Raw genomic sequence first — 17,784 nt, 5'->3', positions numbered from 1 at the left:
GGGAAAATAAGATTTTTCCTTTTCCTTCTCCAAATTTTCAGCTTGCCAAATGGGCTCTTAATAATCTTATAAGAGAAATTAGACTCACTTTATCATATGATTATAATTAATCAATTTAAAATATGTACCAAAAATTTAAAATTATGTTTTTAGCAAAATAAACAGTTCAATGAATGGTAAGTAATATTATTTACCACGTACAAATATCTTTCTGTGAAAAAAATTTTGCTTAAGACACTATTAAGTACCAAATATTAAATAAAAAATATAGTGACATTAACATAAAAAATTTAAAATAATGATATCATGAGGTTAATTTAATCTATGGTATAGAATAAAATGAAATAGAAAAATAATGACTTTTTTTTGGGAAAAAAAAAGAAAAATATCACATATACATATATATATATATATATATACACACACACACAATTTCTAGTTCTTAATATAAAATTTGGTTGACTAATTTATAAAAATTAAGAAAACCAAAAATAAAATTACTTTAAAGTAGGTATACTTATTATTTTTCTCTAAATTAATTTTCCTAGCTTATAAATTAATATATAAATATGATATAACATAATAACGCACATAAGTACTACATCTAGTCCTTAATATAAAAACTAGATAACTAATTTAGGAATGTTAAAAAAATTAGTCAAGTTGATTATTTGTCACAAATATGTGTTGGTTTACCTAAACTATCCTCTTTAATCATATGTGTTGAATGATTCGAATTATCCCGTGGTAGGAACTTCTTGGGGATGGATTAAGATCTTATATTTAAGATCAAATTTAAACCCCACCTAGCTTTTATATTAGGAACTAGAGAGAGTATTTTAGAAAGATCAGGTAACATATACCATAATTAAGTAATTTTTTAAATTTACTAATATCTTTAAGTTATTCAATTGAGTCTTCATATTAAGTATGGGAAGTTGTAAATCATACCTCTCCTTAACACTAAAACTCATTTCCATCATTATATGAAATTATTTCTAATCAAAGTGATCATAGAGGTGACTACTATGATAATGATGTATATACCAGGCTGATAACATACACAATACAAAAACAATGAAACTGACATTAAATACTAATGGAAATTATGGAAATCCAACCACTATGGTAAACTATATCTGGCTAGTTGGTAACAGTTTTTGGCAGAAGAACTTGTCGAACCATGCTCTCAAAATTCTGAAATGAAGATCCATTTGGTCTACCAGTAGCTTCCTCCACCATTTTCTTCCATTCAAGTGCCTTCTTCATCTCTACTCCTTTTTCTCCCTCCATTAACTCTCTCACTAGCTTCTCAACTCCTTTCCTCTTCATGTAACATCCTGAGTTTTATCGGGTTTTAATAGCTTCTTTTTGGTTGATTTTGAGGATAGATTAGTGATTTAATGTTGATTTTAGAGTTTGGGTTAGATTTGAGGTATGTTGGAGGAATAGGTGAACATATCCCTCTCAGGGTATGTTCGCCGCGGCGAACCAGGAGTTCCAGGGGTGTTTGTCTTTTGGGAAGGTTTGGCCACGGCAAACTCTTAGGGACGCCACGGCGAAGTTGGTCAGGTGAGCGAGGCTTCCCTCTCGGGAAGGTTTCGCCGCGGCGAAGGTTTTCTGGGCGAGCGAGAGTTTCCTCTCGGGAAGCTTTCGTCACGGCGAAGTCGAGTTTTCAGGCAAGTAATCCCTCTCGAGATTAGTTTGGCGCAGCAAAGTTATGGGTTCGCCGCAGCGAAGGAGTCCGAATCTATATAGTCACGGGAGGGGTTCAATTGAGCGAAAATTTGAAAAATTTGAGGTAGAGAGAAGCTCTACTAGGGTTTCGATGTTTTGGCTTGGAGGGGGCATTTCTAAGGATCCATTACCTCAAGCGAGTGATTTTAACCTCTAATCTACTTTCTTACTTGGAATTTCTAAGGATTTGTGGTGAAACCCTAGAATTTTCTAGGTTGTGATAGAATTGAGGTTTTTGACCGATTGTTTTGAGTTTAATTGATTGCTTTAGGTTAGTTTAAGTATTTAATCGGTGTAGTTTTCTTGGATTTGAAAAACTTTGAGTTTTTAAAGTTAGGGTTTATGGAAATGGGAGGTTTGTGATTGAGGATGATAATGTAGAGGTTAATTTTGAGTTTTGTGAATTGGGTTATGTCAAGGGGGTTAAATTAGATGTTTAATCGGTTTAGATTGTTGTTAGAACTTCAATTGTTCAAATGGGATGTTTGGAGGTTGAATTCCTATAGTGGATCCTTGAGGTTTGAACCCTAATTGATGCTTGGAAGGGGATTTAAGGTTTTAATGGATTTTCTTGACCTTGGAGTAGTGCCTTGATGGTTATACCCTTTTTAGTTGGGTAGAGTTATGGTTGGAGCTAGGAATTTTGTGTCCCCAAATGTTATTTTGGCCACATTATTAGTTTGAAAGCTAATACATGATGGTTGTGTGCTTGTGTGCTTGTGTAGACCGGTTGTGAGCCTTGTTGGTGCACGAGGCCGTCTTATTGGTTTGTTATTCCTTGCTCAGGTGAGAGGTAACCACTTTCCAATCCTTTGTACATGCTTTTGTGGTACTGTGAGTGAATTTATGTTTTGTGCTCCGAGTAACAATTGTGTTTAGATGGTATGTTGTATATTAAAAAGGAAAACCGTCTTGTGGGGTCTTGATTGATGATGAATGAATCTTGAATTTGTGAAAGATATGCCACTGAAAGAAGTGATTTGTGAAATGATCATTTACTCTTGATTACGGTTTGAGCATGATGCATAAATTGGGAATTGGTGAGAGTTTTGATTGTTACTACCACGTGGTAAGGCCTCTATTAATGCATGATGGTTGGCTCTTTACGTCTCCCATAGTGAGGGATAGGCCTTTTGGCTCCCTACGTCCCCCAGAGTGAGGGATAGGCCTTTTATGGCTCCTTACGTCCCCCATAGTGAGGGATAGGCCGGCTTCGGCTCTTGAAAATCCCCCAAAGTGAGGGATATAGTTGATGGGAATTGTATCAATGCACTTGCATTACTTGGTATGGCTATCATGTATAATATTACTTGTGAACTGCCCCACCTGACACCTCACGAGCACCTATTTAGTTTGTACCTTGAATTGGAAAGGTTGGTTACTGGGACGTTTGTCTCACCCCGTGGTTTACAATGTTTTCAGGTGAAGGTTCTAGGCGAGTGCCGTTGGGAAGAGACGCAGAGGCTTGAGCTTGATTAGCGTTAGGCCTCCAGCCTTTGTATATGTATGGCTAGTATATATATTGCCACATTTAGGGTCCTTTTGAAATATTTTGATTGTTGATCTTATTGTAAACTGGAGAAAATGTTATCTCCTTATTTTGGTTGGCCGGAGGCCATTTCTAGTGCTTTGTGAAACTTGATATACATTATTGGAAACCAATTGGATGGGCTGATTGATGTCTTTTATTACCCGGGCCGGAGGCTCGGAGGCCCAGTGAATGTTATTGGATGATTTCAGTTGCATGCAACGGAGTTTGAGTTTGAACCGAGTTTAAGTGTTAATTTCAAAAATTATGCAATTTCTTTCTACTATGGTAGTTTGTTGTAACAGCTTTCCTTTTCTACCATAGTAGTGATTTGATAACGAGTTTATAATGTTTTGAGGATAAGGGTTTTTACACTTCACATCACTCTCTATCTCTAACCCAATTTCCCATTCTTCATATGCAAATTTGCAATTCATTTGCTGCTCTACGAAGAACGACCAATAGATCATAGCTACTCCGCCACAAATATTTTCAATTGTTGAGTTCTACCCACAAGGTTTTAAGAATCCTCCTATTGAACAATGAGTCGAAACTTGTTTTTGTGGACACCAACTTGATAACGGCCCTCTATTTCTCATCTCTTTAATAAACTTGGCAGGAAGAACTGTGTTTTTTTATGTTAACAAGATCGGGTCGGATTACCCATAAGAAGGTTTTTTAACTATTAGCCAGTCCCCAAGCAAACTCTATCATTTGCTCTTTCATCATCACTGTGATGCTCTCAAAGTTTACATAAACCACAGAGTTTGGTTTTTTTTCATCTAGCCATTCCGAACATTTGTTAGCAGATTTATGGGACCGATGGCGTAAACAGGAGGAAAATTAGAGGATAGTCCTTATAAAGCATCATATTCTAGATCATCAAATGTGTTCAAAATTATTGCGCTAGCTTTCTTGGCTCTCTCATACTCGCCCAGCCAAAAATCTAACACAAATTCTTTTGGGTTTGTTGTTCTCCAAAACTTTGGCATGTCTCTTAAACACAATTCCTTAATTACTGGAATCCAATCTATTACAATATTCTCCAAATACCCATTTGTTAAATCGCTCGAATCTATATGCCAAACACTTCTGACTTAACATAATGCATCTAAGTGTATACCAAACAACTTGTAATAAATGCATGAAGCTAGCTAGCATGTACCATGGAAGTTAGCCTACATATTTATATAGAACTTTGAGAGATATCAAGCCTTTCTCAATGAGTCGGTGAAAATGAACATAGTAGAGAAAGTCATAGGCATTGGTAGTCCAGAAAAGGACATTTGGGATTCTGAGTTCTTTGGTGGCGTTGACGGCAAAGCTCATGATACCATCAGAAACTATGCAAGCGATGGGAGGGATATAAGGGGAATTGCTGAGTTTGTTAAAGAGGTTTCTAAAGGGAACTGGGCAGGCTCTACATGTGGATTCATAGAGAGAAGGGATGTCTTGTGTGGTGTCAATGACATCGTCAGAGTTGGAGTTGGGAATTCCTTTAGGGATGGTTTTGAAACGAAAGGAAGAGAGGCCATTGAAACAATCTGTACCTTGAGATTTGAGGAGGTGTTTATGGTTGAACTCGATGTTAATGAAAGTGAAGAGGCTTTGCAAGTTTGAGCATGGGATTGACATTGCGTTATGTTAGGAAGGGGATACACACAGCGTGAGGCTTCTTTGAAGTAGCCAATGGACCCACTTTCCCAATTTGTTTTTTCCTCAGATCCTCAAGGAAGAAGAAGATAAATGTGAGGATGGCTTTGCCCATGCTAGTATATTTATAGCGGTTAAACACGAGAGGCAGTGTTTGCTTTTCAGGAAAATTACACTCAAGTCCCGATTCAGAGATTTTATTATTTCAAGGTCTCTAAAAATATTCGAGCTAATCTTAAATCTTAAGGGGCTTATGATTGAGATATTGTAAAAGTGAATCAATTATCTTTGCCTCACAATCCTCTATTGTTAATTCCAACTTTTTCATTTATCAATTGTGCCTATATAGATTGACACTCTGTGATGTATTTTTATTTCTTAATGGGATCATAATGAGATATCATTTAGAGTACTCTAACTTGTCAATTGAGTTTCAATATGAATAAAATTCCTTTGCACAACATGTATATCTTAAGCGAGGTTTGCCACCTGGATTTTTATTAGCCACTTAAACAAAATGCTCCCATGCAAGATCAGCCTTCGATCTCACAGATTGTGTAGAGCGAGCATTAGCGGATACTTATTGGGATTGGGATGACATCTTCTAATTTCTACAATACAATAGCATAAATTAATAATAACTAGCAAACATATTTAGAGAACATGTTACTTGAGAAAAGGATTTTGAATTTAAGCAGTCAATTATTTAAACAATTAATTATAATTTATGGAAATAGTAAAAATTAGTTATAATTTATGGAAATAGTAAAAATTAGTTATAATTTATAGATCATGTAGATTTAGTTTTTGGTCAAATTAGAGCCCCTAATAGCCTTCTTTAACCCATAAAGCTTCTTTAAGTTAAAGAATAATGAATCAATTATCATTATTCCATAAGGCATAAACTTGCAAATTATTAGATATAGTGATATACACTAAACGAGCACTATCAAAGTGGTAATAAATATACAAGTATAGTCTAACAAATAAAAAATAACAAGCCAAGAAGATAGCTAAATATTAAGTCTCTGACTCTGTACATATAGCTAGGTTCTACTATTTATTTTTATATTTCTCTCTAATTTCATTCTAAAGTACTTCAATGGAATCCTCTTGGTTACAAACGGAAACAGATATACATATATATATATATATATATATCTATATAGATATGATAGTTACAGCTCACTCGATGTATATAAGCTTGTACATCAGATAGTTACAACTCACTCAATATATATATATATAGAAGCTTATATGTTAGCCTCTACTTAAATGTTATCTTTTCCATCATCTCTGGTAATTGACTCTGGTTTTGGCAGAATTATTTCAAATGCCAAGTATCACAAACATCCAATACCATAATATTATGCATCTTTTAGGTCCAATATATCGATACTATACAACTAAAGGAAAAAAGCTTCAATTTTTAACTTATAAATTGCATATTTAGAGATATTTGAGTACCAAAAAAAATAGAGCATAGAGATTCACAAAAGAAACAACCCAGAACAAAGCTTCAAAGAATATTTAAGCAAAAACTTCATAAATACCAATGAGAAGAGAATCATTTACCTATTTAAAATGCAATAGATTTGGACTTTGATAATTTTAAATTTATGATCACTTTTGTCTTCAAGTCTCTACTTCTCTAACTTGGCTTTTTCCAACACCTTGAAGGCTTCACAATAGCAACATAATAAATAAAGATGAGAGACAAAATCAGAAAATAAAACCAGTCTATAGATTATGGTAGACAACAGCGTATACAGACAGAGCACAACAGAGCATGGTGGAGCATGGTGAACAAAGGAAGAAGACAGAGAGAAGGAGAAGTTTGGGTTCAAATAGTAGGGACTTAAGGCACTCGCAACAAAACATGAAAAGGGTCTTTTTTTTTTTAATATATTTTTTGAAATATAATAAATTAATAATACAAGATTACAGGTTTTAGGCCTTTTTTTAATTTTTTATTGATGTCCTTTAGCCCGTTCAGTTTTCACAAATTTGGAATGGTTTCCAGCCAGAATTGATGGTCTAAAAACAGATAAATGATAGCCTAAAATGGCTAGACCACTCAAGTGGCCTAATGCCTCTATACAAGCCATTGCCTAGACCGGTCAATGGTCTAACCCGTTAGACTGTCCAATCCGGCCCGGTCTAGCTTTAAAAACCATAAAATGGACACTTTTAGGGTTAGAAGGAAAAACCTAGATATGTGAGTAAATCTTAAATGACGTGAATGTACTTGTAAAGGTTGGCAGATATTAAGACCATTGTGCCCACATACATGTGGTGTAATGAAGAAGATATATGGTAACACACACACACACACACACACACACACACACACATAGAGGATTGACTTTTACTCTTTGCTCAAGAAAAAATTTATGGTAGACTCATGATCCTAGTTGAGACACATGACATTCTAGGCCAGATTCCCTTAGATATGAAGATTACTTGTCAATTATCTTCCTACAACCACTATTGATTACTCGTCATCCTGAAAGGCCTAGAGTGACGAGGATTGGATCACAATTTCAAGACTAGAAAGTGCATCATTGCTCAAGATATAGTGAAGCTGGTCATTGTAGAAAGACTTTAGTAACTTGAACCCTGTGTGACTTTATTGCTGACAATAGTATTTTTTTTAGTTTAGTATACAGCTAATTTTGTACATGAATGAACCCTAATATGTATTTTTGGATTGATTAGGGAAGTAGCTGTGACAACCTATTTAGTAATTTTGGTCATAAGTTGGAATCTATTTTGCATAGTGAATTGATAGTTGAAAAATTTCATAATAGTACTTGATGATAAGCTGCCTAAGTATTGCACTAAAATTGGCTAGTAACATTATAAAATACTTGGTCCATTTGTTAATAGATGTATTTTTTGTTGTTACTTCATGTATCCATATTGCAATTTGCCTAATTCTAGTTGTGAATGAAACATCCAAACTTGCGCATGAACTTTTTAATTTGATTAATTTGTCAATTCAAGTACCTCACTTGTTGTGGTTAACACCCATATTTTTATTGCAAATTTTCTGATTCTAGTTGTGAATATACTCTACAAACTTTGGCATCATTTTTAACAGTTTTGTTTTAAAAAGTCCACTAACGAATGGAGAAGTTCCTATTATCAATGCATGTATTCTTGTTGCAAATTTTCTAATTCTAATTGTGAATACACTCTACAAACTTTGACATCATGTTTAACAGTTTTATTCCAAAAAGACCACATGCGAATGGATGAGTTCTTCTTGTTAGCGCATGTATTCTTGTTGCAAATTCTCTAATTTCAGTTGTCAATACTCTCTATAGACTAAGGCATAATCATGTTTGATAGTTTTATTCCAAAAAGACTACTTGTGAAATGACGAATTCTTGTTGTTAACCCCCACTATTCTTGTTTCAAATTTTCTAACTCTAGTTGTCAATATTTGTACTTAAAGTACAAAATTTATGGGGGAAAATATATTGCAATTACTGGAAATGTAATATACTCATAATAAATAATTCGTTGCACTAAAATTAAAATTTTGGATAATCCTTATATACAAATTTTGACACATTCTAAACTAGTATAAATGACATCTTGAGTTAACATAAAACAATTGATCCATTATCACTTTCTTTTTGGTTGTGTTTGTATCCTTGCAAGTAGCTGCAAAACAACAGCCAACTTTGTATTTATTGCATAAGTAACGAGCCACTATAACAAGACTGACCTTAAGAAGTGAGTTCTTTCTATTGCATAACATACCATTATAACATTAACACAAGTGTAAGAATAAAATCTAAAAATAATACATTGACAAATAAACATATAATCCAACTCATATTGTTATATAATAAGGAATGATACATTCAATTCCATCTTTCTCTTATACATGGGGCCACTCTTCTAAATATATGATGACATAAATCCCACAATTGTCACTATAAAATTAACATACCATACTATTAGATTATATTAATAATTGAAAATGCAACACAAAAACCTTAATAAAAACTCACATGTTTTCTTAGACATAAACTGTAGGGTATAATATGACATTGTTTGCATATGGGTTGCTCAATAACTCTAAGTTAGGCTTCACTATTTTTAGTATGTCAATGAAGTGTATCCTCTAAACAACAAAAAATAACTATTAAACAAGGGATATCATCATCGGTGAGAAAATTACAAGAAGGACGATTGAACTAACATAGAATTGAACCATCATCTGCTGCCCTTTGTCTACTAGATCATTTTTCCTCTTCCTTTGCTTTTTCTTTTTGTTGGTTACATCCTTACCCCCATTATCAGCAACAAATAATAATGTAATTAGTAAAATCAGTGCATTATCAGCAACACATATAAAAGTATTCAAAAAGAGATAGCATTAACCATGAAATCAGTATCAAATATATGCCTTTTAACCATAAAAGCATTTTTCTTATGTTCACTATTCAGAGCATGAGCAATCAATAACATAATTTGCACATTAGTGCAATGTCAAAATTTAAAATCATTCACAATATATGCCAGTGCAATTTCAATCCAACATTGCACATACTTAGTTGCTTATCCACCGCCTTGGACCAAGGACCTATAAGTCTTTTCATGTTGCAAAATGGCCAAACATATCTACCAAAACCCTACACAACAAACATGCAAATTAAAATATTATGATGTTATTATTAACATGCGATCGTAACCTAAAGCACTCTTTACACTTACTCTTCTCCCTTGTTTTGCAAACACTAATCAGTATAAATTTTATAAAATGCTTCCTTCTCACTGAATTTAACTTTTCTCACATACATAGCTTGATATGGTGACTTTATTGCCGGTACAATATGTCTGTTAGACCTTGCACTAATTTTTGTTTTCTCTTGCCTGATTCAATTTATTTTTCGTTTTTAGGTTCAACATCATTTTCTTTTCCTTCATTTTCATCTTCATCTTCTTCTGGTTGTTCTTCTTCTTCTTTTTCTTCATTACCATCTTCTTCTTCTTCTTCATCTTCATCATCCTTTTTTCTTTTTCTCCATCTTCATCATGATCTTCTTCTTTTTCTTTATCTTTATTTTCATGTTCTCCTACCTCTGTAGCATTTATTCCTTTATCTCTTACACTATTAGGTCCTTTACTTTCTAACTTCATCAATTCTTTAAAAACATAACTTCGAAGCTTTTCCATCTTGCTATTTAATTTTTTATTGAATTTCAACCAAAATTCTTTAATGTCCTATGCATTTAAAAGTATGTCAGAAAACATACATATGAGTGTCTAACTTGTTATAATTAATCCTATTGATAGTACAGAGAGTGAGTCTGTCATCTTGATACTCTCACCGAATGAGAATACTACATTAATACTACTTACCGGATCTTGGAAGCTTGTCCCTTCTGGCTGTGTTGATGACTTTACTTCACCAATAGTGTGACTGAACAAGAGGCCACATGGACTTTTCTTTTCTACTTGAGTTCTCTTCTTTACAGCCTTATCATCCCAATACTTAATTACATCACATGTTTTGTGTACAACTTTTGCCAATGGGAAGCTTTGCAAAGTAAAGCTGAAAAAAAAAACATAATAAGTTATCAATCAAATTAAGCAATACATGAATAATGTAATTAGTAAAATCTTCCATTTAATTATGTAAGCAAATATATAAGTACCAGTAACAATTAGATGCAGCCTTTAATGACTTTTAAGCCCTCAAGCTTTACTTCTTTACTGCCTATATTGTACCATTGTATTTCATTACTGACTTTATCAAGCACAAATGTTGCCCAATGAAATTATGCCCATGTATTCTCTGTGCAAGCCATTACTTTTAACACTTTCTCACTAACATTTGCACTTTCAATAGGATAAAAAGTTTCCGGTGTAAAGAGAACAAAATAGGACTCCAACATTGCATCATCTTTCTTACTCATTAGCTTTTCCCCAACTTCAATATGTGTCAATGACGTATATTTTCACTTCAGCTCTTTCACTTCATCCTTTAAGTCATCTAACTTCACTTTTAAACCTTTATTCTATAAGCCCATTAATACTTTTACCACTTTAAGTTTTATAGTTAATGTCTTCCCCCTTATGGTTAGTTTTTTTGTGGGAGGATCATAGGAACATATAACCCCCATAGATAAATCTCTTGGAATCTTCTTCAACATGATATATAATAGCTTCCCAAACCCTAAATTTTCTACCATATTCTTTAAATTTGTTTTCCCTTGGACAAAATTAGCCACTTCCTTGAATATAGATGGAAAAAATCAGGTCAAAAATAGTGTCACATATTTCTTCTTCTTTTCTTTTGTCAAATTCTCCTCTTTTTTCCTACATAGCTCCTTCTCAACATTTGTCATTTTCTTCCACACTTCTGATGTAGCATTTGATATTGCTTTCATCCTATATATCTCCTCTTTGTTATTTCCCTAAAATTCAGCCTTAAATATCTTCCACCCAATAACTTCTGGATTCTTCTTTGTCATCTTTTTAAGCCTTCACATAATAATTACTATTTCATTAATAAGTACACTACATAGTATAGTAAAATCCATTACATGCAACTCCATTTGTTAAATAAACTCCAAACTTGTAAGTACACTAATTATCATTGAAAATTTCTCTACTTTACTTGTTATAGGATGATGCATGAAGTTGTTACAATCAAGTTGTAAATATACTAATTCTTCTAATAAATTGCCTAATTTCAATTGTTAGGCCACTAAATGTCAAGTTGCCACAATCAACTCATAAATGCACTACTTCTTCTCGTAAATTGCCTAACTTCAATTGTTAGGCCACTAAATATCAAATTACCACAATCAACTTGTAAATGCACTAGTTCTTCTGGTAAATTGTCTAACTTCAATTGTTAGGCCACTAAACAACAAACAATGACAAAAATTGAGTTCTTCTCTCAAGCCCAAACCTTATCCTAAACATAATGTTCCCACTAACACTTTTATTCACAGACCACTCATCACAAAAACCAAAATAAAGATAAACAAATAATCCAACATTGTCAAAAGTAAAAAAACAGACCATCCATCATTAAAATAGACCCAAAAAATCAATGATTTTTTCTTAATATACTAATAGAATATTGGAAGATTCAGTCTCACAAAAAGGAGTCCATTAGCCTATCTCACTTCCAAATAAATCCAATTAGACAAATAGAATATTCAAGATTTATAAGGAGGCTTACCTTCACCAAACTTCACTCTTGTATTTGGCTTTTGTTTCTTCTACTTTTCCTTCCTCTTTTGTCGATGGCCTTTCAATCGATGTCTGTTTTTCCTTCCTCTTCTTTTTGTTGTACCAACTATCAAACACCAAAGCGACGACCTTTCAAGTTTCCTCTTTTGTCCACGACAATGGCTACACTAGAACAACGGCGATGACGAGAATCTCTCTCAACCGTTGAAGCATGTTTGAGAGTTTTCAGAAAGGGAGAGATGCAAGAGTTGTGAAAGGAAAGAGTAAGGAATGTGAGTGATATTTTTTAGTGAGAGGGAAAAGTGGGATGAAATTTTCTCATATTTTCAGCCCTCTTCTTTTCAAATTTCAAGCAACAATTAACAAGGGCTTTATTGTCTTTTATTTTCTATAATTAATTTCCCTTTGTCCCTAAGTCCTCCATTGAAATTTCATAATGTTTTGGAGGCTGTTTAAAATAAACTAGCTACTACGGTCCTTAATTAAAATTTTCCATTAAAAGAAACCTTGCCTGAAGTTAAAACTTAAAGTGTACTTTTGCATAATCTATTTAATTAACACTTTTAGCACAAAAGAAAAGGTGAATATTATTTCCAAGTTACTGAAAACTAGACCAATAACTGAATTGAATGTGATAATAATTCAAGGACCAGTGGACTAATAACTAAATTGACTATGACAATAATTCAAGGATCAGTGGACTAATCATAGTTGAATCAAGATCAATTGAAATCATAATTAACATAATACTACATTTGGTACTTCATATAATAGTTAATTAGGAAATCAGATTTGGTCCTAAATATAAGACTTCAATCTATTTTATTTCTCATATTTATAATTTTTTGAAACCACTTACTAGAACTTAAATACCTCAAACCACTGTTCTTCACTGTTTTCATGAGAGCATTCTAATTCAACTCGATGTAAGGGAAAGCACCTTAAGGCATAAGTGTACACAGCCTAATAGACCTCTTCTGGCTTAGGCTTATAATGTATTTATATTGTCATCTTAGGGTTCATGTCTTTGTATTCACTTATACACTTACTTTCACTAAAAAATTTTATTACTATATTTTGATGGAGTATTAGTGCTGGTAGAATAGCTAAAGACCATAGGATTCTATTGCACGTGACCAATTGTGGATTCACGCTTAACTTCTTGGAAAACTTATTGATGTTGTTTATTTGTATCACGTTGTGGTTAAATGATTATTTAAGTAATTATGACTTGTGGGCTGGGCTTGGTCTTTTATTTTTCTTGTACCATGAGTCTTGTAGTGATGATTCTTGGTGGGTTTGTAGGTTTGTTTGTGTGCCCTAAGTTCTTTGTGTTGTTCTTGAATTAAGTTAAACTCTTAGTAACTATAGTAGCATTTTAATATTGTAACCTAATTCTTTTTCTACCATAATTAAACTCTTTAAGCTACCATTGAAGTGCGATAACTTTTGTAATTCAGTAAGTTGAAAACAATGCTTACTCGTTAAACAGAGCTGTCAACATGCATAATTACAAATATAGGCAACCTTATGAATTGAAAATAACATAATATGCAGGTCACACAATGTTCTAAGCTTTGCCATTATTTACACAATAATTACGCAAATAGCAAGCAGTACAACTGTTATCATGACACTAATATCAGACGCAGAACTTCGCCTGAAAGCTTGAATGATTTCTTAGTTTCTTCCAAACAATGATTCTTTTCTTCTCGAGTCCATTCCTAATAAAATCCATTGAGACCCTATGTCAAAATCAACTCTGAACCGAAATCCATGATTATCTCATAAGTTAACTCGAAATCGATTACGAACTCAACTATGGTTATCTTATAAGCTACTATTGCCTCTGGCAACTTATTAAATAACAATGGTTTTAGGCTGATAATTGATTCTGGCTGAGTATTAATCTTAGCATCAATGAATCAATGAAGTGCGTGCGGAACAAAATTTTCAAGGACTGTGTTACAATATGAGAAAAAAAGAATTACTGATATCAAGTGGTGATGAAAATATGAGCCTGTTGAATTTCGAAATGTTTTTAACAATATTAAGAAAATAAATCAATTCTGATTGACTCGACTAGTATTCAAACATTCGACCCTACTGATTGGCTCCTTGGATGGTCTTCAGATGGTCGATCGTCAAGGCAACTACCAATAAACAGAATTTATAACAAAAACGGAAACAAATCAACTTTTTCCGCACAGAATTTTATAAGATAGGCTCCATTTTATCTGTCATAATTTCTTTATTGTTGACCCTCTGTTAGTTTTCTCCGCACGACATATACAGCTACTCGCAATAGAACCAACTTATTGCAATAGCCATAAAATCTGAAGGAAAAAACAGCTAAAGATTTATGTTATAAGAAGCTTACTTCAGCAACTTTATCCAGCTTGTCCCTCACATTCTGTAACATCTGCGCAAGCTGACCATCCCATTTATAGAACTCCAACACCTTCTTGTCAAGTATCTTTTCTGCCACCTGTAAGTTAACCTTGAAAACTTAAGTGAAATAATGTCTTAACCCTTGAGCATAGGACTAAAGTAACATTTACTACTAATCTTTCCCTCAGCTCCAGAAAATCACTGAAAATGAAGTTTTAAAACACCATAGAGCCTGCGTCTTAAGATTATGAGAAGGATCAACAATATTGTGAGTTCCATTTATTGCTGGTAACCAACATATATCCTCCCAGAAGTGGTGGTAAATCATTCACATGCAGCTTTCTCAGTAACTCGAGAAAAGTTGAAGATTTCATTGTTCAAGATCTTCACATTATGTTGGACTAGATGCATACAGAGTAAGGTAAAAACAAATCATAAAGAGTAAATTTACAACAAAACTCTAGAGAGGACTGTATTTGCAAATAGACAATACCCTTATGGGCCTCAGATGTAGAATTTTGTGCATCAACCTATGCAACAGAGAAAGCAGGTACGTTCTTGCTTCATTTTCGGATATACCTTCTTCTCTCATCTATAGAACAATATCTAACATGTAACAATCATAGTAACGATCATGAAGCCATTACGATATGGGAGATGAAGCAAAGCAACAAGTGAGTCATACAATTGACATGCTAGTCCACAAGTGAGACTTTTCTAAACCAGTTAGTTTCTGTTAAACCAAGAATTTTGAGTAGCGATTATTATGCATATGATCAGTTACCTTCTTCCCAACCATCCTACCACCAGCGAAATGGGCGAAGTATATGTTGTAGAAATGGCAGATAAAGGCCTGGGGATGCTTCACAGATGACTCTTTAAGATACTGTGCATAGGTAAGACCCGGAGAAGAAGGTTCAGGAATGGTATGACCTTGCTCTCTGAACCATTCCAGATCTTTTGCCAGGCTTGCAGACCTTTCCAATCCTGTATTTCTGAACTCAGCATCTACAGAAAGATACTAAGAACTTCAGCATTTAGCCATTAGAAATTATAAGATAATTCAAGGAATACCAACTTATGGTCCATGTAAACAACAAAGGACAGACATGATTAATATAAATGACAGCAATGGTTCCTCAAAAAGAGGAAACCATGATCAACAATATAGTAATAATCAGACTATATAGGTAGATAGATTGACAGATAGATAAGGAACCCTTTAAAAGCAACTTATAAATTGAACTCACAATAAGGAAAAACAGCATCAGAGACGATCTTTTCCAGTGTGTCAAAAACCAATTTGCTATCCACAAGAAACCTCAAATACCCATCAGTTGTGGGTTCCCACTTGACCACTGATCGCTCCTCAGGTTGACTGATCTCCTTCTCTCCCTCTTTAGCCTGCTCCTTGGTATGCAATTTCATCGCCACAAACCTCATCTCCTCCACAAACCCGTTGGATTCACCAGGATACGGTTTCTTGGCTTTCTCGGCCGTGGTTGCTGACACAGTAATAGCCCTCAACGGCATCCTTGAATCCCCACGAGGAGCCTGAAATTGCACAGATAACCTTCTGGGCAAGAAAAGCGAGCCAAGTTTTGAATAGGCACTGATGGGATTTTGAAGAGGTGTTACAATATTGGGTTCACCAAAGAGGGATTTAAATTGAGAAACTGGGGTTGGAGGAGTCATGGCAGCACAACGTAGCGAAATACCCACAAGATGAACGAATCGTGCACGAAACCTTTGAAGTAAATTAATCTACCAGTCTCACTCGACACTGTAACAGGCAATTGAAAGTGTGATATAGTAATCTTGAAGAAACAGCGACAGAAAATCAATATTAAATTAGAATGTCATCCAAATCGTGAATTTAAAACAAGAAAGATTACACACACGCGCACACACACATATATATTATATTAGATAGGCGGATGAGACTGAACAGAGTATGGGAATGAATGTTTGCCCATACCATGACGGCATAATTCATGAATCTACGATTGCCATGGTTTTTTTGTCAAAAGAAGATAGTTCCTCTGCTCTGAATAACTCTACAGACACAACGAGGAGAGCGGCTCGTGCCTCTTCGCATATGGATTTGTGTTCCCAGTGGGCCAAACGAGAAATAAGTGTTACTCCCTCCGTTCCTTATTATAAGAGACATTTGATGCTTATGGCATATTCCTATATATAAGAGACACTTAAAAGTTGTCTCTACTTTTTTGTATTGATTTCTTATTTTACCCATATTTATTGTCTCCAACTCACACTTTCTCTTCTTCCCACTTCTCTTTCCTTTAATAATTTACTATTATTCTCTCTCATGCTCTCTCTCTCTATTAATGAGGGCATTTTTGAAAAAAAAATTATACTTCTTACACATTGATTGTTCTTAACTAATTTTAACTATTTTTTTGAACAACGTAATTCGGTTATTCGTCTCTTATAATAAGGAACGGAGGGAGTATTGATTGATGGCAATTTCTTGTCGACGACGTGCCACGTAGGATGAGGCATTTCAGCCAACAAGAAACCAGAAAATCAAACGCCGCACGAAGCACCAGATTGGCGTCTCCAACTATTGGATGACAAAATGAATGTCGGCAACAGGGATGACCTCTTGGGCTTCGTGTGGGGCTGTTTGACTGCATTATTACCTTTTGCTTGAACTACGGAAAACGATTGAAATCTTTTTTGTTTTTCTTTTGTTTTTGGCCAACGGATAACGATTGAAACACGAGGCTAAACCGCCAAAAAGATGTATACACATGGGTGAGAGAGAAAATAATATACAAATATATAGATACAGTATATAGTTATATACTATATACCTCAAGAAAGTACCAGTGAAATAAGAGAGGAATATAAAAGAAAAGAAAGGAGAAGAAGAGAAAGGCACCTACAAAATGCAGAGAGCCGGCTGCTTGGGTTGGTGCTGTGGTAGCGTAAGCGAGTGATAGTAGAAATGAGCGTATTTAACTTGCCTTGTCTTGTCACACTATTACCATCAATATTGTTTTGATACAACGGTTAACATTGGTTTGTGTGTATATATTTGCCTTTTAAATTTCTATTAAAAATTTACCCCAAAAAAATTCCTATTAAAACTAACTTCAATATAAGAAAGATATTTGAAACATTTTAAATTTTAATCTGTTTAGTCTTATTATTATTATTATTAGTGCTTGTAGAGATATGATATGATTTGATATGTAAATATTATGTAATTATGATTAGGATTTGAT

The 17,784-nt window shown here is 34.0% G+C and overlaps 1 protein-coding gene and 1 pseudogene across 2 annotated transcripts; both read right to left on the bottom strand.

Annotated features, from left to right (window-relative positions):
- Window positions 1-1,089: 1,089 nt before the first annotated feature.
- Window positions 1,090-5,033, bottom strand: LOC114758805 (7-deoxyloganetin glucosyltransferase-like; annotated as a pseudogene).
- A 5,381-nt stretch (window positions 5,034-10,414) lies between these two features.
- Window positions 10,415-16,657, bottom strand: LOC114758797 (heme oxygenase 1, chloroplastic-like). 2 transcript variants are annotated; one of them, XM_028947886.1, is made up of 5 exons: window positions 16,512-16,657; window positions 15,784-16,316; window positions 15,318-15,541; window positions 14,523-14,630; window positions 10,415-10,490 (listed from the first exon to the last, which is right to left on the bottom strand). In XM_028947886.1, exons 2-5 carry the CDS (start codon window positions 16,226-16,228, stop codon window positions 10,440-10,442), a joined length of 828 nt encoding a protein of 275 aa, XP_028803719.1. In that variant the 5' UTR covers window positions 16,229-16,316; window positions 16,512-16,657; the 3' UTR covers window positions 10,415-10,439. The 2 variants fall into 2 exon arrangements, with proteins under 2 accessions (XP_028803719.1, XP_028803718.1); XM_028947885.1 differs by lacking the exon at window positions 10,415-10,490 and adding an exon at window positions 13,607-13,866 and having other exon boundaries at window positions 16,512-16,654.
- Between the last annotated feature and the right edge of the window lie 1,127 nt (window positions 16,658-17,784).

Source organism: Neltuma alba, unplaced genomic scaffold, assembly GCF_004799145.2.
Source record: "Neltuma alba isolate B1F8T4 unplaced genomic scaffold, ASM479914v2 tig00010747_pilon, whole genome shotgun sequence".
Lineage (NCBI taxonomy): Eukaryota > Viridiplantae > Streptophyta > Magnoliopsida > Fabales > Fabaceae > Neltuma > Neltuma alba.
Note: the sequence above shows the minus strand (reverse complement) of the source record. Positions and strands in the feature narration are given on the sequence as shown.

Coding starts and splice junctions, on each gene's coding strand:
- LOC114758797 (XM_028947885.1), bottom strand. CDS start 16,228: ATGACTCCTCCAACCCCAGTTTCTCAATTTAAATCCCTCTTTGGTGAA. Junction 15,542..15,783: donor TGATGCTGTTTTTCCTTATT/GTGAGTTCAATT, acceptor ATCTTTCTGTAG/ATGCTGAGTTCAGAAATACA. Junction 14,631..15,317: donor GTAGGATGGTTGGGAAGAAG/GTAACTGATCAT, acceptor GTTAACTTACAG/GTGGCAGAAAAGATACTTGA.